Raw genomic sequence first — 25,860 nt, 5'->3', positions numbered from 1 at the left:
AATGAGTTTTCGAGCAAGCTAGAGCTAAGGAAATTATGGGTTATTGCCAAGGAGGTTATGGGTAATGTTCGGGGGTATTTTTTGTGAATCAAACCTCGTGTTTATCATCTCCGATGCGTCTACGTGCTTTCCTGCAATATTGTATATCAATATTAAACAGTGAGTTTCATATGATCCCTTTTTCAAACTATATTTTTGAGCTGAGAATACATGCGCAGTTTTATAAACTGTTTTACTAAATGGATACAAATACTAAAACTGATTTTGTGTGAGTTTCATTGATCCCTTTTTATACATATTTTTGGGCTGAGAATACATGCAAATGCTTTATTAACCGATATACAATATTTATATGCGTGAGTTTCATTGCTCCCTTTTTAATTGCTTTTGCAATCCATATTTTTGGGCTGAGAATACATGCACTTTATTTTAAACGCAATGGATACAAGTACATACTAAATTCTACACCGAGTTTGAACCGAAAATCCCTTAGCTTTGGTAACTAGTAACTGCCAGTTATAAGAACTGGTGGGCGCGAGTAGTAGTATATGGATCCATAGGGCTTGACATCCCCGTCGGTTCCAGGTATAGAAAGAAACTCTAGCCTGAACTATAAAACAGACGTATGCTATTTGAAGTTAGTACACGTTGGATTGCGTGTATTGTACATGTTGGTTGCATGTTAAACGAGGGGTACTTATTATAAACGTTAAAGTTTAGTTACCAGGGTTCCCAACTTTGTAGAACCGATTGATAAACGTTTCGGATGAAACAACTGAAATCTTGTGGTCCACCTTTTATGTAAAACCTATTGATAAACGTTTTGAATAAAACAACTGAACTTTTGTAATCCACATTGATATACGGATTATGTGTAATATTAAAACTATGAACTCACCAACCTTTGTGTTGACACTTGTTAGCATGTTTATTCTCAGGATTCTAGAAGTCTTCCGATGTTTGCTTATACGTGATACAAGATATGTGCTTGGAGTCATACATGCTATATACAAGAAACTTGCATTCACCAAACCATTACCATGTATCTTATTTTGACTGTATTGTCAACAGATGTATTATTGTAAACCATTTAAATGGTGATTGTCTATACGTAGAAATCATCAGATGTTAAAAACCTGGAATTTATATATTCATTTATGAAATACCTTTTCAAACGAATACAATGTTACAAAATGTATCACATAGAGGTCAAATACCTCGCAATGAAATCAATGAATGACGTGTTCGTCCATATGGATTTGGAGCGATCGTCACACCGGTCATGATAGGATCCATCCCGACCGCCATGGCCATGTTTCCAGCTACTGATTTGATTTACCTACGTATCGCGATTGCAACCATGTCCATCCCGGTCGCGATACAACTCCAACTCAGAAACCAAATCGTGTTTAACTCGTCTTCACGCTCCTAACAATTTTCTTTACCTTTATTAGTTCTTAATAAATCAATATATATATATATATATATATATATATATATATATATATATATATATATATATATATATATATATATATATGGGCAGGATCAATGGGGAAGTAACCAATCGGGGGGAAGCGGGGGGAAGCAAATTTTTTTTTTCGCTTTTTTTTCGTTTTTTTTTGGAATTTTTTTTTTCCGGCATCAAGATCACACGAAAATATGAACATTTAGAAGAGACACTTCGTGATGATTGTTATTATTTAGGCGGGAAAACGATCGACAAAAATAACATCAAGATAATATTGTTCGTGAAGAATATGAACGTTTTTTTTTCTTCATGTTTTGTGAAGTAAAATTTAGCCCGATTTAGAGTTTAGGGTTTTGGGTTTAGGGTTTAGGGTTTGGTGTTTTGGGTTTATTCCATAAACTCAAAACACCAAACCCTAAACCATAAACTCTAAACCGTTCGTGTTAAAAACTCAATCTAAATCCTAAATCTAAACCATAAATCTAAACCCTAAACCCTAAATTTCTAAACCCTAATATCTAAACCCTATAAACCCTAATATCTAAACCCTAATATCTAAACCTCAATAGCTAAAACCTCAACATACGCTCGAAAAACACGAGAAATGTTATATATTACTTCTTCGATCGTTTTCCCGCCAAAATAAAAACATTTATCACAAAGTGTCACTACTAAATGTTCATATTTTCATCCCATCTATAATGTTCGTGAACAAGGTTTTTTTTAAAAACGAAAAAAAAAAGTTTTTGCTTCCTCCGCTTCCCCCCGATTGGTTATTTACCTCTTGATCCTACCACTATATATATATATATATATATATATATATATATATATAATAACATTTATTATACTTTATTATATTAATAATAATAAATAATAAATTCTTGATGTGTCACTTAAAAAAAGACGCACCCTTCACACACATGTTTGAAATATATATATATATATATATATATATATATATATATATATATATATATATATATATATATATATATATATATATATATATATATATATATATATATATATATTTTTATTAAAATCCCATACATCTTACCTCCTTCCCATTTGCATTTTGCTTGCTTATATATTTGGAGTGATAACAACAGCAAGCAGCTTCTTGATTAAACACACACACTCATGGGTCGCCATTCTTGTTGTGTAAAGCAAAAGCTTAGAAAAGGATTATGGTCCCCTGAAGAAGATGAAAAACTTCTCAAATACATTACAAGATTTGGTGTTGGTTGCTGGAGTTCTGTTCCTAAACATGCTGGTTTTTATCTCTCTCTTTTAAATTTCCTGCGAAAACGACTCTTTTCAATGCGAATTACATGAGAAAAGAAGGATTTTGGTTGTTTATTATTAGCTTCTTTATAAAAACATGTCATTTTCAATTGCAAATTGAAAGAAATTATGGTTTTTTATTCATTTTTTGTTATGATAGAAATTTTTTGTTATTACTCTTGATGGTCTCTCATTTTTTTTCCCTAATTGCTAGAAAAATCTAGTCTTTTATCGTTAAAAAGGCGGGTTTGGATATTTTGATCTGTCTGTTACGAAAAAACAACTATTTACTTCACTGCAATTGTAATAAAGAACACGTTTTTGATTCTTTTGTGTTCTCTTCTCTTCTTATAACAAAAGCCAGAATCTTTTTGTTGCAATTTGCAAAATTAGACTCGGATTTTTGTTATTCGCAGTGTATAATTAAATTTAAAAATGTAAAGTTAGAATCTTTTTGAATAACTTTGGAATCTTGAACAAAAAGCAGGATTGCAAAGATGTGGGAAGAGTTGTAGGCTAAGATGGATAAATTACCTAAGGCCTGATCTTAAAAGAGGATCATTTTCACAACAAGAAGAAGACCTTATACTTACTCTTCATCAAGTTCTTGGAAATAGGTAATAAAACTTGACAGTTAAAGTGTTATTTACATTCTGTTAAAGTGAAAAGGGTATAAATTTTTCTTGAATCTTTATTGTAAATTTTGCTACATTTGGTATCCAGGTGGGCTCAAATTGCAGCTCAATTGCCAGGAAGAACAGATAATGAGATCAAGAACTTTTGGAACTCATGTTTAAGGAAGAAACTAATGAAATTAGGGATTGACCCAAATACCCATAAGCCGATTACTGATCATGATTATGTTAAAGATAAAAGGTTTGAATTTTTGGACAAAAAGTCAGAATTTTTTTCAAGTTCATCATCATCATTGCCAATGGCAGGTGAATTAGATCAATCATTTCATATCAGCAATGGTGGATTAGTTTTATCTTCATCATCATCATCAATGGATGCTAATTCGTTACGCAACACTTTATTGAGTAAATCAGTTTGTGATCCATTGTTCTTGATTGAATTTCAGTCCGGTATCGATCCAATGGGCTATAACACTAATCTTTTAACTCAATTTCACCAAACAAGCTATGAAACTTCATTGCCAAATTTAGCAAATTTCGACCATCGGAACAACAACAACAACAACAATGCCACTGACTTTTGTGATCATTCGGGTTCAAAAATGGCAACAAATTCATTCATGATTAATGAAGGTAGGGAAAGTTCAAGTACTACCAATAGTTCAAACATGAACACAAGTCTTTCAGTAGGGCTTCAACAAGTGACATTTGAAGGTGAAATGTTTCAATATAATGGGACCAATAATGTCAATTCTGAAGAAGGGTCATGTGTAGGTCAATGGCAACATCATATGCATGCAGTACAAGTCACTAATGCATCCGATTTTAGTATCTACCCAATGGGTTCACTGCCAGGGGAATACACTGATGTCCTCAATCAGACATGATTGATCCATGTAAATTTAAATACAGTATACTTTTATATATATATATATATATATATATATATATATATATATATATATATATATATATATATTAATAATAATTTATAATATATATATAATATGAATATATATACACCATTTATTGTATCTAATCAACAAATAAAAGGTTGATGTGCAAAGACAAACCAGCATTGCAAGGGTGCAAACTAGTTTTATACAGAGTCCCAATGAGATTCCAATGAGATTCGGTGTATTAGTGCTGGTATGATCGCACTCAGACTACTATCATACTAAGGACAAGGATTGTTTAACGGTATAGTATTTTATTTTATATTTTAGTATATATAGATAGAGATATGACTAAAGGCTTTGTAAATTTGTCTCCCTTATTATTGGATTGATCGTACAACATTTTCATGTGGTTTTGGCATAATAAGACCGTATATTGAAGTGTCTATCTTACTTGTTGTTTTGTATTTTCCCTTTTATAACTATGTACTTAACGGTATTGATATTTATTGTATTTTTTAATGGATGTAACTTAATCTCGACGTTTCTTTTACTTTCATTTTACCCTAATGTAAATGATATGCATGTTATTATGAAAGTAACGTCATATAAATGTCTAGAAATTTGACTAGAGTCCCACATACTTGAACGGATATAATTGTCACAATCTTGATTTGGTCATCGTGTCGCTTAAAGTTAACTTACGGGTAAAACGCCTTTCTCTCTTTTACAGTCCACACACAATGACACACACATTTCATTTTTTTTTTAGGATAAAAAGTAACATATTCTCTCTCAACTCGTGTCCGGATGTTCGCCTGTAACGTCTGGATTACTTGATTTTATTTCTCTCACCACCAATACACCACCAATACACCACCTGATCTCCACTTTTAATCCACCTTTTTATATAATAGTAAAAAAAAAAAACACGATCTCATGACCTCCTCAATCCCTACCATCGTACTGTCTCCTTTCACGCCGGCAACTAGCCGGTACATGCATCTTTCATCTTCCCGACGGCACATCCACAATCCCCACAACACTTTCGCCAATCGTATACAGACATCACCATGTTCTCCGGCTAATTTTGGTACTAATCAGTGGCCAGGTTATGGGGTTGAATACAAGCAAAAGGCTCCAATTCCCTCGCCCTTTCCAGCTGAAGATGCAGATGACGGTTGGAGAGTGGTCCAACGAAAACATAACGGTAAGAATATATCTAACCCTAAAATCGATCAGGCAAAAATCTTAATCCAAAAATATGGAAATCCGGGCCTTCGCAAGAACCAATTCCGGCAACAGTGGATCCCTAGATCCGAACCTAAAAACGACAATGATGGTTATCACTCTAACCATAAAATCCCAGCCACTTCTCCCAACAACATTCCCCTTTCCAATACCAATATTTCTGTCAATGCTGCTGCTAAGGCTAGGGACAACCCCCGAAACCAATCTGATTCATCGACTAACACCACGTCTAATTACAATAACCAGCAGAATCCAACCCACCTTGTCCGACCCAAATCTGGTCTCAATCATCAATCGACAAGGTTAAACTCATCCTACAATCAATTATACAACAACTTCAAAATACGGGAATCAACCACCAACCTTATCAATCGTTATGGCAAGCCTTTTCCAGATGCGAATAATTCTAAAACAAATCAATTGCCAAAACCGATCGACAAGTCTAGAATTACTTCATACCTCTTCCACAACTTTCCCGAACACTGGTGTTCAACGGACTTATGGGATGTTTTCAAAAAATATGGCAATATCCACGAGGTTTACATCCCCAGGAAGACCTTAAAAACGGAAGGAAGTTTGGTTTTGTTAGATTCTTAGACGTTCCAGATTACCACAAAGATTCTCTTGCGAGGAGACTAAGTCTCATTGTTGCGGGTGACAATTTACTCAAAGTATACAAGGCCCGTGATCCCGAAGGAAAGAAACAAGCTCCACAGCCTAACAATGCAAAATCGGGTTCTAGGAACAATGTTAAGGTTGCATTTAACTCACCTGTAGACGAAAGGAATTTCAAAGAAGTGGTCCTAAACAAGCAGGCTACAAACTACGGCATCCCCTCGATTAAGGTAAATTCTAATGATGATCTTATCCAAATACTTGGTCAAGCGGTTATTGCCAAAGTTAAAGATCTTGAATTCCTTGAATATTTTAATGAAATATGTGAAAGTGAAAACCTTGGTGGGTTTACTATCAAATACCTGGGCGGGCATGATCTAATGCTTATATTTGAGGAACCCAACCCGGCCCTAGACTTGATTAACAATTCGGAACACCCATTATGGAAATGGCTTGAAGATATAAACCCATGGGATCCCGAAATTTACAAAACCTCTGGTAGACTTGTCTATGTTAACATATTCGGGGTACCTATTACTTGTTGGTTAGAATCCACATTCATTGACATAGCAAAAAATTGGGGCGAGGTAATTGAAACGTTTAATTGCTCTATAACCAATGAGAACAACCAAGATTTATCGCATGGCTCGGTAATTATCAAAACAAACAATTTCTCACCGATAAACGGCCAAGTTATTATCAACCCCGGTGACGTCAATCAATCTAAGGCTTACATCATTGAAGTTCAAAACTTTTCTATGTTTAACACTTATGGTGATATCGATAATTCGTCGAATTGGGATGATGAAATTCTTTCGGACGATCACATTTCTGACGAAGAGTCCCACTTGGATTGTGAAAATCGAGTTGAAGGAAACGCTGAAAAGACCACCCGTAACAACAACCACGATCCCACGCCTCCTCACCAAACCTCCTCTAATTCCTCTAAACGAATGGATACTCGTCCCTTAATTAATAATGCCGATAACCAATCTCTCCAGTCTCCTAGCATATCGAAACCCATCAACCACTTTGACACCACAAACCCTCACACCCATAATTCTTCCAATCCCGAAACTGTTTTAAATAATACTAGCTCTACAAAAGAAACTAGCCCATCGAATGAAACTGATCCAGTTGAACCACCTCCTATTCCTGATTTTAATACAGCAAGGCCATATAATACCACCTCATATCAACCAAAACCAAAAACCATCCCTTTGGAGTCCACTGTAATCACGCAGCCCATTACCACCAATACCCCCCCAAGCCCACCAAGAGAGGATACCCTTGCAATCCCGCAGCCCAACACTGTTATTAACGGCCCATCGAATCATGTAAATGATACCCCTGTTACACCTAGCCACATCTCGGGTAAATCTAATATGGACAGCTCACCTCAACACATTCTAACAAATGATTTATGCTCACCAATAGTGACACAAGAACATGCAGATTCTGTTCCCGAAACCCTCCCTCACCATACCACAAACGACACCCCCTGTACTACCCCTTTAAACCCTCAATCCAACTCTCCATTAAATTTTATGCCTGCCCCTAACGCTACACAACAAACAAATTCCGATCCTTTCAACCTCGAACCTTTACTTTATACGGGTAAAGAAATTTCTAAAAAGAGAAAAATTTCTAGCACCATCGCCAAACCTATCATTAAGTCAAAAAACACCTCTCAAAACCCAGATTTTAAAAGACCTAGATCCAATATGCTTTACATCAAACATCTAGCTAGAAGTGGCCAAAAGCTTAGAATCTCTCAACTGGCTAAACGTTGTAAGTCCTCGTCTAACGGTGGTGGTAGCACATCCTACTTCTCGAAGGGATCTCATATGGACATGGTACATAACAAAAAGACTAAAAAGACAGGTTCTACCTCTAGCAAAAGCTTGGATACGTTCGAATTCGGGAAAAGCATCGGGATTCGTCGCAACAACCCATGAATCCACCTCCGTCACATCGATTCTGTAAGTTTTTTCTCATGTGTACGATTTCTCTTAATATTCGGGGTATTGGACAAACGGGTAAAATAAGCTGGCTTAAACGTATTTGCTATAAAGAAAAACCATCAATTCTAGGCCTCCAGGAAACCAAATGCGGCCAAACACGTGACAACACCATTGAATCTTTCTGGGGTAATTCTGATTTTAAATTCGTCCAAAAGGATTCGGATGGTGCTTCCGGAGGTATCCTAACTATTTGGGATACTAATATCTTTTCGTTCAACTATGCTATTGAGGGTGAATTCTTTCTTGCAATTTGTGGCACGTGGGCGGGTCATGACTCTGAAATTGCCTTCATTAATGTTTATGGCCCCCATTCCCATTCAAAAAAACTTAGACTTTGGAGCGAACTCTCATCCCTTACTAACTCCCTTAATATCCCACACATTGTTTTTGGTGACTTCAACGAAGTAAGAAACAAAACAGAACGCATGAACACAGAGTATAATCAAAATTGGGCAGATAATTTTAATAACTTTATAAATAACTCTGGATTAATTGATCTTCCTTTAGGCGGTAAAAGGTTCACAAGGATTTGTGAAAAAACAATGAAGTTTAGTAAACTTGACCGATTCCTCATTTCCGATGGCATCTTCACTATCTGGCCCAACACATCCTCCAAAACTCTTGATCGGGACCTTTCTGACCACTGTCCCATTATCCTAAGAAATAACCTCCTCGATTCTGGCCCTAAGCCAATACGTGTCTTTGACACATGGCTAGATTTAAAAGATGCCGACACCATCATAGAAAAGGCTTGGTTGATCCCAATTAGTGGGAATAGGCCTGACTGCATTTTCCGTAACAAACTAAAAAACGTTAAATTAGAACTTAAAAAACATAGTAATCAACTTGATAACTTAGACTCCCAAATACGTGATCATCTTACTGAATGTAATAATTGGGAACAAACCGCCGAAACTAGACCTTTATCCGAAACTGAAAAACAAAAATGGATCGATGAAAAAATGCATCACATCGTCAAAGAAAAAAAGAAAACAAACATGCTTAAACAAAAATCTAGAATCAAATGGGCGCTAGAGGGTGATGAAAATTCGAAATACTTTCATAACTATATCAAAAGAAGAACAAGTAAAAACAACATCCACGGGCTTTCAATTAATGGTACATGGACTGAAGATCCTAATCTAATAAAACAAGAAGCATATTCCTATTTTAACAACATCTTCCGATCCAAACACTTACGTGACGAATGCCCTTTCGACCATGTTTCACATCTTGAATACATTTCCTCCTTGGACAATCAACTCCTAGAAGCTAAATTTAACGAAAAAGAAATATGGGAAGCCATATGTAATTGCGATAGCTCTAAAGCTCCTGGGCCGGACGGTTTCAACATGAGATTCTTTAAAAAACATTGGGAACTGATTAAAACCGACCTCATTAAATCTCTAGATTGGTTCTGGGAAAACTCAGAAATCTCCAAAGGATGTAATGCATCTTTCTTCACATTAGTCCCGAAAAAACCAAACCCAATCGGATTAAATGAATATCGCCCAATCTGTCTAATAGGTAGCTACTATAAAATTCTCACCAAAATACTCTCCAATCGCCTTGCCATGGTCATTCATAAAATCATTGGTAGTGAACAAACAGCTTTCCTCAAAGGTCGAAATATCCTAGATAGTGTCCTAATTGCAAACGAAATAATTGATGAATTAAAACGTAAAAAACAAAAAGGTTTAATCTTTAAAGTTGACTTCGAAAAGGCATTTGACTGCATTGAGTGGGACTTTCTATTTAAAACCATGCACTTCATGGGTTTTGGTCCAAAATGGATTGGTTTCATTCGGGCATGCCTTTGGTCATCATCTATTTCTGTACTAATCAATGGCTCTCCCACCAAAGAATTTTCCCCTGAAAGGGGAATTCGACAAGGTGACCCCATTTCGCCATTCCTGTTCATCATTGTTGCTGAAGGTCTTAACATACTTGTCAAAAGAGCATTAGCCAATGGTCATTTGCAAGGATTAAAGATCGGACATGACAATCTCAATATTACACACCTCCAATATGCTGATGATACAATCTTCTTCGGCGAATGGAATAAAAGAAACGCCAAATATATCTCCAAACTACTAAAATGTTTTGAAAATATTTCAGGCCTCAAAGTTAACTTCCGTAAAAGCAAACTTTACGGTATAGGTACATCTACGACCGAAACCGAACAAATGGCTTGCTACATGAACTGCTCTGCGGGTCATACCCCGTTCTCCTATCTTGGACTTCCTATTGGTGTACCCACATCTCACGCCTCCTCGTGGCAGCCGATCGTTGAGAAATTCGACAAAAGGCTTTCAGATTGGGCTGCTAAATCTATTTCTTTCGGAGGTCGACTTACGACCATCAAATCAATTCTTAGTAGTATCCCATTATACTACTTCTCCTTATTTCATGCACCATCCGCTATCCTTAAGGTACTTGAATCTAAAAGACGGAAATTCTTCTGGGGAGGATCTTCAAACGATAATAAAATTAATTGGATCAAATGGGACCAAATAATTTTGCCATACGATTGTGGGGGTTTAAACGTGGGGTCCCTCTTTGCTAAAAACATATCATTACTTTGTAAATGGTGGTGGCGTTTTAAAAACGAAGATAATGCATTATGGGTAAAAATAATCAAAAGCATTTATGGGCCGGGGGGAGGGTTGGATACTAACTTTTTATGCAGGAACATTTCAGGTCGCACCATTTGGAAAGAGATTATTAAAGCTGGAAAAGTTGCTGACAATATAGGCACAACCTTCACATCCTCGATTTCAAAGCGCATAGGAAATGGCACATCAATAAGCTTCTGGCATGATATATGGATCGGATCTGAGTGCTTAAAAGATACATTTCATAGACTATTCATGTTGGAATCCCGCAAAGAAGCAACTGTTGCTGATAGAATAATGAACGTTAACTCTACCTCGATCGGTAATTGGGATTGGTCCCGCCCTCCTAGTGGTCGTGCAAAGGACTATCTCACGGAGCTCAACAACCTAATAACATCCGTTATTATTTCAGATCGTCCCGACTCATGGAAATGTTCCCTTGACACATCCGGCATCTACACTTCAGCAGCACTGTCAAATCTGATCAATAAGCTTAAATACGGCACAAACTCTAGAAACCTTTCACTACCTCAAAACAAATTCGTTCCACAAAAGATATTCATTTTCTCATGGAGGGCCGTTCAACAAAAAATCCCGGTTAGAAGCGAACTCGATAAAAAAGGAATTGACCTTCACACCATCTTATGTCCCTTATGTGAGCACCAAATTGAAACCATTGATCACGCGTTGTTAAATTGTCAAAAAGTATCTTCAATATGGATACAATTTCTCGATTGGTGGAATCAAAACAACATAAGTATCTCTAACATCAATGATGCCATCATCTCGGATCAAGGCATATCACATAATTCCATTGGTTCTTCAATATGGCAAGCTGCTAAATGGATTGCGTGCTACATTATTTGGAAACATAGGAACTTAAAGATTTTTTCCGGAAAAATATGGAACCCCGATGTGATAATCTCCGAGATCCAATCTCAAAGCTTTAGCTGGATCTCAAATCGTTCACGGAAGAAAACACCTATCGATTGGCATCAATGGCTACTCAACCCGTCATTTTACGTGTCACCTCCTTCAAACCGCATAGGCGTCGGTTAACATAACTTAATTCAAATCGGGATGGTCTCGTTATTCTATATAGCCTATGTGGGTTAGATTAAATGGGTTGGTTGTGTGTCAACTTTGTAGTCGCTTGATCGGCACGGTTGTCCCCTCCTTCCCCGCTTGTTGTTCTTTTACGCAAGTTCGTCCCTCGTAGTGTTATCTAGTCTACGTCTCCCCCGATCATAAGTTCAGATAATTATTCCATATTTCCTCAGCTGATCCGTTTCGTTTATAGCATTGTATAAAAGCATATAGGGACTTGTATTGTAATATTCCATATAATAATAATAATATTTTTGCTTTTCAAAAAAAAAAAAAAAAATTTTTTAGAGATTACTTAAAGAACCTATCTTTACTTATATGAATATGTGATGTGAGTATGTAATAAATCTCTTTCTAAATTAGTTTTACTTGGATATTCACAACAACAGCCACATTAACCAATTTGGCGGAAATGGGTTACTCGTGAGTGAGATAAGATGTAGACAGTCAAACTCCCAAATGAAGACTGCTTTTGAAAGGATCTTCGACCCCCAAATGAATAAAGTGATAGTAAGACCAATTGTAACAATAGGGGGCATGAGTTTGTAGTGTGACTTTTTTTTCACTTTTTTATAACTAGGCAGTGTGGATTTTCAGTGTCAATTAATGGTGATGTGGATTTTTGGTATGAGTTAGCAGTGTTGTGATGATGTGTTAAAATGTAATTGGTAAAATAGTAAGAAAATGTTTCAAATAATATTTTAAAACTAATAAATTTAAAAAAAAAAAAAAAAAAAAAACTAATAAATACAAACCCACATGTCTTTTCTTGTGGGATTTCAACGCACCCCCAACTCACATTTAAACCCACGCCCCGTTACTTAGAAAATTAGGCATTGAATACTTGCCAAGTCACCACCCACGCCGTGGGTTGGTGACCGTTAGGAATGGTCTAACAAAGGGTCACTAGTCTAGTGTTATCGATGACCCTCCAACCATGAGTTTGGGGTTTCAAGTCTAAGGATAAAAAAATTATATATTGGTGGATTTATTAGTATTAGTAGTAATAATAATAATATTAAAGTGAGAGTATGTACATAAGCAGACACAAAAATAAGAACAGGACACAGATGTCTAAAAACAAGTTTCTAAAGTTAGGTGGGACCCAAAATTTTTACTACTACTAATTAGAACACACATACTTTTGACAAGAGGTGTGGCCAAGTTTCCTAATCCGGAGCATGAGTTCATCCGAATATGCTAATTTGACAATAAGTCAACCAAGTCACAACTCAAATAATTAAACTCAAATTCATCACTTCTACAATTTCTTCAAGATAAAATGAGAGAACACCACATATACATGTACTGAATCTTAAAAAGTATAAACAAATATGCATTTAAATTTTCATCTCATGAACACATTCTTATAGCTAAAATGTTACATCACTCTGTTTATATGAGTTGTGAAAACAGTTGAAAAGAACAAAGGTCAAGTTGATCTGCACACATAACATATACGAGTACCAAAATGTGGTTCGTATTCAAGACGAGCAATAGCGGTAAATGTGCATATGTAAGATCAACGTTTATAGGCATAAAAGACGATAATGACAGGCTAAAAATGTGCTAAAATGAACGCTTAAATGGGAAAGGCTAAAAGAAACCAAACTTTCCCAAATGCCTTAATAAGTTCACCAAAGAGGCCTACAAAAACCAAAACTTTAGCAGTAAGCTGTTGGGAGCATAATAGCCAAGGTAAATAAAGACATCCATTCATTATTCCTCAACTGTTCATAAAGTAACAAGCCAGCGCAGGCAATAATCATCACTTTAAATTCATACTTAATGACACACACAAGTAAGTTGCTTCATTAATATGAAACTTTGGGACTACCAGACCTTGTACAAATGGTTAAGACCTTTTTTTAGCATAATCTAAGTTCTAATTTCATACTTAAAGTTTTGCATGAATACTATGAGGGGTGTTGTTTTATTTTTTTTACCAAGATTTTCATTGGCTCAAAATGACACAATTTTGGGCCCAACGGTGGGTCAGGTGTACCTATTGTGGACACCTTTTTATATTTTTACTGGTTGTATTTCTAAATAATGTTACGTTTAAAGTTTTGGATGCTTGATAAATGTGCATCTTACGCTTTCCTTTTCACTTTCTTAAAATACGGATTGTCCATCTCCTATTTTTAAACGGTGGGGTCATAAGCCACCCACCCGATCATATCCAGAAAGTCACGGGTCATGCTCATTTCATACAATCGTTAGGAGGAAACTTCGAGATATTGCACGCAAGGAAAACCCTCCGAAGGAACCTTGCTAGATATGGACAGAACCTACTATTTGCAAGAAAATCCCTTCATAACCAATTACAAAACAAATTGCATTATGGAAATGATAGTAATCACTCAACTAAATAGAGATGGTTGAATTGACCATTCTTCGTATCGGTTAATCTAGTATTTCTAAAATCAACCAAAACTATTAGAAGCTTAAACTTTAAAAAACCTTGTGTGATTATCATTATAATTTGACCTTGAAGTTTAAGGATGGGCTCACTTCGATAAAGGCATGATATATAGTTGAGAAGCTCTCATGGTGACTTGAAGAACATTAAATCGCTTTAAATTTCCCATTAATGGTACACTTAAATAGATTCAATCATAAAATTATATCAAAACTTGGAGTAATTCAAAGAACTCAATCTAACTTTAGTCATCCTTTTCACATCAGAGTTTAATGAATATATTTATCTAGTAAGATCACATGCAACCTGAAGAACATTATAACTCAGGTTGAAGTAATTATATTGCATTTATTTTTTGGTTTCTACTTTAGGATTTGGAACAAACAACTCGGAAAAAAGTGGTTGTTTCAATTATGGGTTTTGAAAAGAAATGTTTCTAAAACAAGTCGAATTTTGAAATCTTTAGAAAATTGGTCACCCCATAAAAAAGATGTATCAATTTAAGTCGAAAGAGACCATTGGTTTAGTGAAAAAAACGTCACGGAAAATGGTTACGTAAAAAGAGTTGGGTCAAGAAGATGGATAACATCCATATAGAGATATAATGAGCATGAATCTTACATCTAAAGATAATTTTTTGCACTCGTGTTACTTTCTTAACAAAGAAAGAATCATGTAGCTATGTTGTAGATAAATGTTTGTCAACCAAACATGCAGAATCAAATTATGCTTTTTAACTGTTAATAGAATAAGATGGTCATCAAAAAGGAAGTGTGACTAGAGGGTACGCATAATGCGCAATTTCACCCGGTACGAGACACTCGGGAGGCTTGATTATCCGAGGTTTTACCTTCTATGAGGGAGTCAATGTGCTCGTTCATAGGAAGATTTCATTGCTTACCCAAAAAAAAATAAAAAATAATAAAAAATAAAAAAATAAAAATAAATAAGATGGTCGAAAAAAGTTGAAATGGTGGTCAAATGGTGAGTTCAAACATAGTGATACACACCACACTTAAAACATAATTACACAAACAATTCTCCTCTGAAAGTAAGAGAGATCTTTTTCTTTTCAGGTACACCACTTCGCGAGCAACGAGGGCATCATCGGCTGGACTCTAAAGGCCCAATACACATTCTAAAAGCCTTCAACCTAAAAGTTCATGGTTTTAAGATTTGAGGTTTGGATAGTTTTGTCTTAAATATACGTACGTCCACAAACATTTATAGACATGTGCATTAGTCGTCCTTTACCTTTACTTTTAAGCTTTTCATTTAACATCACCATATACCTTAATAGTTGAGGTCTTGATATTTTCAAGAAAGGTCACGTGTTTAAAACTCACTAAACCATGTAGTATATCTAATTATAAGAGTCAGAAATGGTCACAAGATCACCATAACACAATTATAATACATACTGAGTTAAAAGTACTCTCCTTACGCGAGTAACCTAAAAACACCTTATATTTACTTTGGGTTTAATATTTGTTTCATTTTCCTAATTACGCACATATTTAGAGTGGTCACTCATAGTATATCAACATGTACTTGTCATTCTAAACGAGGTTAGATCACAACCTTTGAATTACTAAGATTACAAACCATTCAACAAGTAATCATTATGCAGTAGCCCATTACAATAAGTCATGACTACCAACAAAGAATAACTCATTTCTACCTCCTACCTAAGAGGTTGGAACACAATAGTAAAACAAAAACCTCTAAAATGCTTGAGCCTAGAACTTAACTTTGGTCATCTATGTTTCATATGCTAACAAACAACTCAAATTTCTTCAATTCACTTGTTAGTTTACTAAGCATAACATAAGGTCATAGTGAAAATTGCACAGGCCAACGCATTAGAATTTTATCACAAGAATTTGAAAATCTGATCAATATTTGAACTTGTATCAAGTATCAAAATAAACATTGTTTCTCTATCCTAAAAAATCCAAATGCCGAGCAATTATGTATCACAAAATGTCAAAAACAGGATAGCCATTATTGAACACAGAATTATAGGTATTTAAACCAAAACTTTGATCAAATTTAAGTTCAAAACCAATGAAACAAAGTACTCTGCTTACAAAACTAACAGCAACAAACATAGTCCAAATTTCAAACAAAAAACAAACCTAAGCAGTGAGCAAAACAGCACCACCAGCTTCTTTGATCTTCTTCTCAGCAGTCTTTGAAATCAACTTCGCCTTAACAACCATCGGTTGCTTTACCGGCACAGTTCCCTTGCCCAACACTTTGAAGTACCCAAACTGAGTCACATCAACAACCGGAACCTTATCACCCGACGCCTTATCCTTCACCTCTTGTGGGACCATTGACCATAGCTTATCAACATTGACAATTGGACAATGGAATTTGTTTCTAAGCCTGTGAAAGTACCTCATACCGACTTTACCGAAGTAACCTGGATGGTACTTGTCGAATAAGATCCTGTGGTGATGCATACCTCCTGCATTACCACGACCTCCTGGATGTTTACGGTGCTTTCCGATACGTCCATGACCTGCGCTGACGTGGCCCCGCTTCTTCCTGTTCTTCCTCAATCTCGTCGTCATTGTTTCCTGTAAATTACAATCGATTTCAATACACATTTTCAATTAAACCAAACCATATAGTACAGGTATACATATACACACACAAATCCATATACTATACATAAAGACGCGTATAAGAAAACAAATACATATAGACACACACAGATAAGCCATTACATTAACTATTTTGAAATTTTCATAAGCACTTCAAACAAGTGTAAATAATTTAATGTAACAGCTTAGAATAAACATAAACATAATTTTAAAAATAAGATAAAAAAAATTAAGCTCCACATCTAGAGGCTTAATCAAACACCCTTGAATATATATTCAGCCTATTAAAACAATGAAATACATACACGCACGTAGATATTCAAAATACACAGCCATATAAACATATATATACACACACAATTATGTACGTGTAAATAGCGATATACTTCATCTATATATACCAGTAATTAGGAAGTAATTAACAGAGAATAGTAAACGGTAGGTTGTAAATCTCATATCTAATTCGCAAATGAAAGTAAATTAAACACGCATAACAATTTTTTATTGCATATAAAACAACGAATGTGAAGAAAATTAGAGTCGAAATTACGATTTATAGTGAAATAATGAAAGGTGTAAATTGTAGATCGGTAATGAATTGTTGATCGTCTATACAGTAGATATGTAACAGCGGTGGAGATACGTACCTTTGAAGTAGATTCCGGTGAACAACGGCGGCAGATAATATAGTCGAGCGTAGGAAATGAAACCCTAGCGTTATTTTATAGGATGTCCGAAAAATAGTGGATCAGTTTAAGGCCTCAATTGTGTGGGCTTCGTTAATAGTACTTGGGCCTTTTTCGTTTAAGATATGTTTGGTATCATCTAAAACTAGCTACCAATTTGTTGCTACTTGATAGACAGAGGCGGATGCGGATTTATGTGGGGATTGGGGGGGGGGGGGGGGGGGGGGACCGTGTTAACGGGGATTTTCAATTTTGGGTTAAAGTCAAAAATAGACTACAAACTTACACAAATGTGCCGATGTCGCTCACAAACCTATTTCCGTTCTACTGTCGCCTACAAATTTATAAAAAATGTGCTAATATAAACATTTTATAGTTTTGACCTGTTAAATACTAATTTTGACCTGATAACTTTTTATTATTTTTTTTTTTTTTTTTTTTGTCATCTTCATCGTGACCGAGTTTTTCAAAAACTCAAATTGAATCAATAATTGCGAAAAAAACAATTGAAACAGGTAGCAGATGCAGCGATTAAGCTTCATCAATCATCAATTTCAATCAACAAACACAGATATAACGATTTTTGATTCGTGTTCTTCATTAAGTGAAAAGTCAAACGATTTAGGTCTCTGGATTATTCTTAAACGAATTAGCAAAAAGTAAAAATGCAGAGTAGATTAGAATCACATCGTAAAACTATCTAGAAAATTTGAGGATCTAATTCGAAGAATCGAGTTCGAATTTCGAAGTTAAAATTCAGAGTAAAAAGTCAACCGTTTTCTCATAAATCAAATTCGTGAAATCTGTGGTGTTTTAGGTTATGCAATCGAATGTCGAAGGTTAGGAATCAGATTTGAAGCATTTTTCATGAAGGAAACATAGCCAAACACACATTGGATGTCAAAATCAGTTTTTTTTTTTCCCCTCACTCGTAACAGTAATATTTGATTTCTGAGCTTTTAATTTTGTTTACTCCCGATTCTTCACAAATGAACTTAAATGAGGATGCTGAAAGCTTTAGATATCAAGTTTGATTTCATAATTTGAAGAATTTTGATATGCTAGTTCATGATTCCATGAAGATCTTCGTTGGAAAAAAAGAGAAATAAAAAAAATTAAGCTAAATTGATCTACTGTTCATGACTCCATGCAGATGTTCATTGAAGTGGAGATGATAATGATCATATGATGAAGATGAAGAACAAGATGAAGTTAATCATGATGAAGATGAAGTTAATCATTTTTAACCGGTTTAGCCGGTAGCAAGTCATTTTTATTTACATTTGTTTACATTGGTACACTTTTTACAAGTTTGTAGGCGACAGTAGGACTGAAATGGGTTTGTAGACGACATCGGTACATTTGTATAAGTTTGTAGCCTATTTTTGGCTTTAACCCTTCAATTTTCAGTATAAAATTTTTGGATTTTTCGACTTTGTCTTGGTAGAGTTTTTTTTGCCCCAAAAGCTTCAAATTTTGCTCAAAATTCTTCAAATTTGCCCCAAAACATTCAAATTCTACCCACAAACCTTAAAATTTAGCCCCAAAACTTCCATAATTTGTCTAAAAACTTTCATTTTTTCCCCCAAAACCTTCATATTTTGCCCCCAAAAATTGTTACGGTTTTAAAAAAATTTTTGCCCCTGGTAAAAAAAGATCCTTCATCCGCCTTTGTTGCTACTGGTAGCTACTAGTTGTTAATTTTTTTAATTGTACCTATACGTTTAGTACAGTAACTGAAACTGTTAAAAAAATACTGTAATAAACTGGGAAAAAGCTAGAAGTTTTTTTTCAAACAATAGTTCTAAGAGCTCTAAAAACTTCACATTTGTATTAAATAAAAACTTTTTTCTAAAAGATACAACAAGTATAAGTTCTTAAAAACTCTTTACCAAAGATAACCCGGTTCAATGATATTTTATGAAAAATATTTTCTGTTACAAAATCAATATAATTGACTGTACAAGTAAATGAAAAATACAATAACATATCTACAAACAAGGATCCTCTCGTTTATTTTTTAAAGATCTACAAGTTATATTGTCATTGGAAATGGAAATGAAAGTAATGACCCAAAAAATTGGAATGTGATCCTAATCTACATCACCTGAAATTGCCTTTGGTTTTTCGTTTCTTCTTTAAAGAAAAAAATAAATATTTACACGTTCTATTTTTACGAGTATATAATATAATTGTATATCATCTCCCATAAACCTCGACTTCATAGTTTAAAAGGCCACCTCAATACCATTAAATTAGTTCCCTTTGATGAATTGCATTTGTTTTTTTTTTTCAAGCTTTAGTGAACTCTCCTTTACTCAATCCCTTTCTCAACCTCCTACATAATCATCACAAATGCAAGTCATTTACCCACTGGCTTTTTTCAGAATTATAACTCTCCCAAAAAAAAATTCAATACTAATTATAATAGAATGTTATTTTTAATGATAGTTTACATTCAAAAAAATTATAAATTCGACAAATATATGGGGTCCGAGTAGTATAATTTAGTGGTGTTCTTTACAATTTAAAAGAAATACTATAGATTTGAAAAATATATGGGGTTATACAGTTAAATTTAGTGGTTTTTTATAAAATTTACAGGTATTTTCTACTAAAAAATTTCAAACTAGTGGTGTCCCGACCCACGGGTCTCTACATAAATTCGCCACTGCATTTATCGTCTTTTTGGATCAATTCGAAGAACTGTAGTTACTACTACGTTTGTAATTACCGTAGTGAAGGTGTCTGTTTGGTTCCAATGACAAATTTGGCAATGTTGACGACATGGATTAGATCTATAATAGTCTTGGTTTGTTGGTTTGCTCTTTGAGAAGCATTGTTCTGAAGCTTATTTCGGTGTATTTGAATTAGTTATTGGTATGCGATTGTGAGTAATGTTGATATGGCGCTAAATCGCTAATGTAGCATGAGGAGAGTTCAGTGTTAAGTGTTGTGATATAGAGTGGTCTTAATCAATGGAGGGATGCTATAAAAAGAAGGTAATTGTATAATGATAATATTTTATTTTTTACATCAAAAATCATTAATATTGAAAATAATTTGTTTATACTTGGCTAAAAAAAACTTAGTGTCTGTTTTTTACTTGTTAAGTTCGATTTTATTTAGTTATTTATTTTTTTGACCAAATAATGAAAACTTTTATAAAAATGGAAAACGTTTTCGAAAAGAAAACGAATTTAACAAAAGATTCAAGAGAGAAATCTGATGAGGCTCGTACCCAGAAAGCGGCTATCATACGAACTATCTATACCGAGTCTCAATTGACTTACATCGAAACACTAACTAAACCAAAAGCTAGACACCAAAAGGTCATTGGCCTAGCGGTATCGTGGTGACCCGTTTAACCAAGAGGTTGGGGGTTCAAGTCCCGTCGTGGACATATTTCATGGATTATTGTAATTATTCGTGTTGAGTATGTGTAAGTTAGCCTTTCAAAAAAAAAAAAAATTAAAAGATAGACAAAAATAAACGATCCATGAAGCTAAAAGTACACTACGAAACATAAACCCGATAAAAAAAAGAGCTCAAATATCTTTAATGAAGACGCCGAACTTTTCGATTTCCGCACCTTGAATCATCATGTTCTTCCGTTTTTGTTGATTTTTAGACTATTTTTAGTGGTTGGGGGCGTGGGATGAGGGCGTGAGTTGTTTTTTGTACCTTTTTGATGACTAAGACGTGTGAGTTGTTTTGTGGAGTAGTGGTGGTGTGGGGTTTTGGTGTGGGTTAGGAATATTATGATGATAATATAATTGGGTTAAATATTAAAAAGGGATAAAAATTTAATTTTTAAAATAAAAAGAAAAACAAAAAGGGGGAAACCACCCCATTGCTGGATTCGTTGCACGGCAAGGAACGCCCCCAAAAACACCCCATCTCACGCATTGATACACCATAAATTGGTGTTGGTTGATTGCCACCTAGGCTGGCCACGCCCCCAAACTAAACCGCTACAAGCGGTCTTATTCTTGATCGGGATCTTGCTAGAATTAATAGAATTAATCGTAAGTAGTTCACTCTCGGCCATAAACATCATCATAACATCATAGCATCAAAAATCAAAAACATATATGATATGAATGAACATAAAATTACGGTTTCACCACCCTATATGTTTTTATCAAATGGGTAGTCAATAATAGCCTACTTAAGTTAGGCTTGGTAGGCAAAATGCCAAAATGTTGAGAAAGTGATGACATGCTAATTGAATTTGTTCATCGTCTTGGTTTAAAGCTGTTAGTGTATGTTTAGAGTTAGGCCCAAGTGGCTTGTGGGTCCGTTATGTATGCTAGGGTTTACGGCTATATAAAGTCTCTCATATGTATTGCACAAATCAATCAATAAACACTATATCATTTGTTAACATGGTATCAGAGGGGTATGATCCAGGGTAAACCAAATTGCCGTCACTACCTCCATTCAATTTTCTTGTTCCGTCCAAAAAAAAAAAAAAAAAAAGAGATACCATTAACTCTTCTACTCTGTATAATTTTCTTTCGTTTCTTTGCAGCCGTCATTTTGACGGATCCATCTCTGCTTCTTTTCAAGTATTGTAATATTAAATATGTTCATCTTCTTGCATTCGTTTCTTAATCTAAACATTTCACCTATAAATGATTTTGTTTCCATTCAATATTGCTTTCGTATTTATAAAAAAAGATGATAAAATATAAAATCTTGCTGTTGCCAATCATTCATGTTTGACGTGGATCTCCGATTCTCATTCATAATTTGTTTTCCTTTCTAAATAAAATCGTTTCCTTTTATTTCTATGTTGGCCGTAATTTTCAACAAATAAAAAGCAACAACAACGTGGCCGCCGTTTATTTTTATGTTTCTTATCCATGTATTTTTTATTTACCGAATTTCATTTATATTACCCATCTCAATCCTATAGAGTCAGCTATCCCTTTTTAATGGTGTTTATCCATAGCTAGTACTCCGCATTTATTTATCCTTTATAGTGTGACGCCCCGTACAAAATCATCGTGTACGGTACATCAACAACAGGATTATTACAAGGTCAAACACTATATGCTGTTTGAAAACCAGTTTTGCATTCATGAACATATAACGTTTTACAAAAGATGAATAGGAAACATTAACATGGGTACATGATACTAAGGTTATTACAAAGCTATTGTTTTGAAAATAACATAAGTTGGGAATGCAAAGTAAAAGTTTCATGCTTGAGACATCTCTAAGTAATGCAGCGGAAGTCTAACACAGCAAGTCTGTAACAGCAAGTCTATACACCGAGACTAGAACAGCAAGGCTAACAGCAGAAGCAACAACGTCTAAACACCTGAGAAATACATGCTTAAAAAGTCAACACGAATGTTGGTGAGCTATAGTTTGTTTGTATTCAGTAATGTAATGTAGGCCACGAGATTTCAGTGCTTCAAACAAGCGTTTCAAATCAGTAATTCAAATCAGTATGATAAAGTATATGTATAACCGTGGGCACTCGGTAACTAACTTAACGTTTATACCCCCTGAAAGTACACTTGGCAAGTGCGTATGTCTACGAAGTATTAAACACTCGTTAAATGCTAGCGCGACTAGCCCGAGTGGGGATGTCAAACCCTATGGATCCATATCTAAGATTCGCGTTCATGGTTCAAAAACCGATGATTAAACGTTACCGAGCTAAAGGGAATGTTTATGCCGTTGTATAACCCACACATATATAAGTTTAAGTACTCGTGCCTAGTATGTAAAACATAAAATCCGCATGTATTCTCAGTTCCCAAAATAAGTTAAAGTAAAAAGGGAATGCTATAACTCACAGTGATAAAAGCGGTAAAGTCGGTAATGAAAGTACGCAAGTAGTAAGTCGGTCCGAAAGGTCGTCAACCTAAATCAAGGGTTACTAGGTCAGTAGGTTGTTTTTATAAATTCCAATAGTGCATAAAATGAGTTTAAGTGTCATCATCATCATCATTCATCATCATAAAAGCTAAGTAAGTTCGACAAGAATAGAGATCGAAACAATAGGCTGAATTCCGTCAGCTGCTGCGACCTCTACGTAAATCGAAAAGATGCATAGTCAGTGGCTATGGCTCCGTATGTGAGTCCCCTAACCGCTGACCAATTTTCAGAACCTAACTCGTCTTCGTTTGACCGTGGCGACGGTTTAAGTACGAGTAGGTCAGAAATTTCAGCACAACGTTAATAGGGTGTAGTGACTCTCGGAGGGCCATAAATCCTAAACCGTAACTCGGATTAAGAAGAGGCCTAAACAGAAAATCATCTACTCGAACCGAACTAACTGAAAATAAACTTTCAAGTAGCCCAGGTGGTCTGATCAGATACGAAAATCAGTGGACAAATGCTCCGGTGAGGTTCTTGGTGCTTGATGCTCATCACGGTTCTCATCCTTGATGCTTGTAGCTTCAAGTGTACAACTCGTTGATGGTTTAGCATCACTTTTGACCAAGATTCTACCATCAATACACAATATGTTAAGACCAAGTGGTAACACAACTCATTTAAGAGTCTTAGATGGATGATGAACCAAGGTTACATCATATCCTTAGTCTTAACACAATTACAAGTCCTATTTACAAACAAAGTTACAAACTTTACATCAATCAAACAAGTATGAACATGATCCAAGTCATAAGAGGTGATGGAACCCTAAGCTAGAGAGCTTGGATCCCTTTCACACAATTTATAAGGTCACAAAGCTAGAAAGCTTGAACCTTTAGTGTTCTTGAAGATCTTGAAGCATAAAGCTTGGATCTTTAAGATATATGAAGATAACAAACAAAAGTTTGAATCTTTATCACAAAATAACAAGATTAAAGTAAAAGAAAGCTGAATCTACAAAGTTGGTGAAGATTCAAAGCTAAAAAGCTTGAATCTTCCATGTTCTTGAAAGATTCATGCTTGAATCAACAAGATATAAGCAAGATCAAAGCTAAAAGGAACTTTGATCTCCATAATATGATGATGATGGCCACGAAAATGAAAGGAAAAGAAGAAGAAAAAGAAGACTTACAAGCAATACTAGAAAGGGAAGAAAGAAAGAACAAGTGCGTGTGAAAACCAAATGAGCAAGTGATTTGAATGAGAGGTAAATGGCTAGTATTTATAAGCAAGGAATTTGACAAGGATTGATGACATGGACAAGGGCTAGTATTTATAAGCAAGGAATTTGACAAGGATTGATGACATGGACAAGGGCTAGTATTTATAAGCAAGGAATTTGACAAGGATTGATGACATGGACAAGGGCTAGTATTTATAAGCAAGGAATTTGAAAAGGATTGATGACATGGACAAGGGCTAATTAATTGGGTCACTAGCTAGAGTAGGGTGGGCTTGAGCCCAACAAGGTAGAAAGTCTAACAAGACTAACTATTGTGCATAATTAAATTACTACGTGTAATTAAGCATCCAAAAACCCAGGTAATTATTATTATAAAATAATAATTAATATTTCGCAGTCATAATATTCCGATTATGACAAAAATTAAACGTGCGCGCAAGTTCGCGGTTTATTCGAAACGTCAAATAACACTAACGGTTATAAAGGCTTCCAATGATCAAGTTATGTATCCTACGTACTCTAAGGCACGTTTTAACATATAAATGGAAGTAAACCACGTAAATCAAGTTTTCAGAGTATAAAGTAACACAGTACGCACAAATACGCAGTTTCGCAAAAACACAAGGCACAAAAGCAAGTCGAAAAAGCCGGGTCGTTACATTACCCACCTGTTAATGGAAATTTCGTCCCAAAATTTGAGGAGTGACAAAAAAAAAATGGTACCGTATTTAAATAAGAAGTAGCGTATCAAAGTTCCGAAAGATTCATGGGCTAAAAAGTGAGCTATTTACCTTGAAAGGTACTCTGGCGTATAAAAGTAAAAATAGGTATATGCTATTAATTAAGTCTCTTAGGAGATCAACAAATTGATTTCGTTTCTGGTTAACAAGAGTATGTTGTCTGAATATATCCACAAAAGAAAAGATGATGTTTTTAGCCTTACAGGCATCTTTAGTAAGCTGGATGCATGAAATACATCATGAATGTTACTAAACTCATCTAAAACATTGAGCGCTTATGTCGCAATACAAAGCTGACAGGTAGGATGGAAAACATGGTGATCATAACCATGCGATTTGATGTCTAGATAGTGTTAGCCATGGATTTTACTAACCCCTTGATTTCGGAAAGAGACCATAGGCATAAAGAACTTGATATTTA

The 25,860-nt window shown here is 35.0% G+C and overlaps 2 protein-coding genes across 2 annotated transcripts; one reads left to right on the top strand and one right to left on the bottom strand.

The window, feature by feature from the left end:
- Positions 1–2,614: 2,614 nt before the first annotated feature.
- LOC139848574 (uncharacterized) lies at positions 2,615–4,280 on the top strand. The gene is made up of 3 exons (XM_071838300.1): positions 2,615–2,747; positions 3,246–3,375; positions 3,482–4,280. Exons 1-3 carry the CDS (start codon positions 2,615–2,617, stop codon positions 4,278–4,280), a joined length of 1,062 nt encoding a protein of 353 aa, XP_071694401.1.
- An 11,976-nt stretch (positions 4,281–16,256) lies between these two features.
- Positions 16,257–16,938, bottom strand: LOC139847742 (large ribosomal subunit protein uL15y-like). The gene has a single exon (XM_071837464.1). The coding sequence runs from the start codon at positions 16,936–16,938 to the stop codon at positions 16,462–16,464; it is 477 nt and encodes a 158-aa protein (XP_071693565.1). The 3' UTR covers positions 16,257–16,461.
- Between the last annotated feature and the right edge of the window lie 8,922 nt (positions 16,939–25,860).

The sequence above is a fragment of the Rutidosis leptorrhynchoides genome, chromosome 5 (assembly GCF_046630445.1).
Source record: "Rutidosis leptorrhynchoides isolate AG116_Rl617_1_P2 chromosome 5, CSIRO_AGI_Rlap_v1, whole genome shotgun sequence".
Classification (NCBI taxonomy): Eukaryota; Viridiplantae; Streptophyta; class Magnoliopsida; order Asterales; family Asteraceae; genus Rutidosis; species Rutidosis leptorrhynchoides.
Note: the sequence above shows the minus strand (reverse complement) of the source record. Positions and strands in the feature narration are given on the sequence as shown.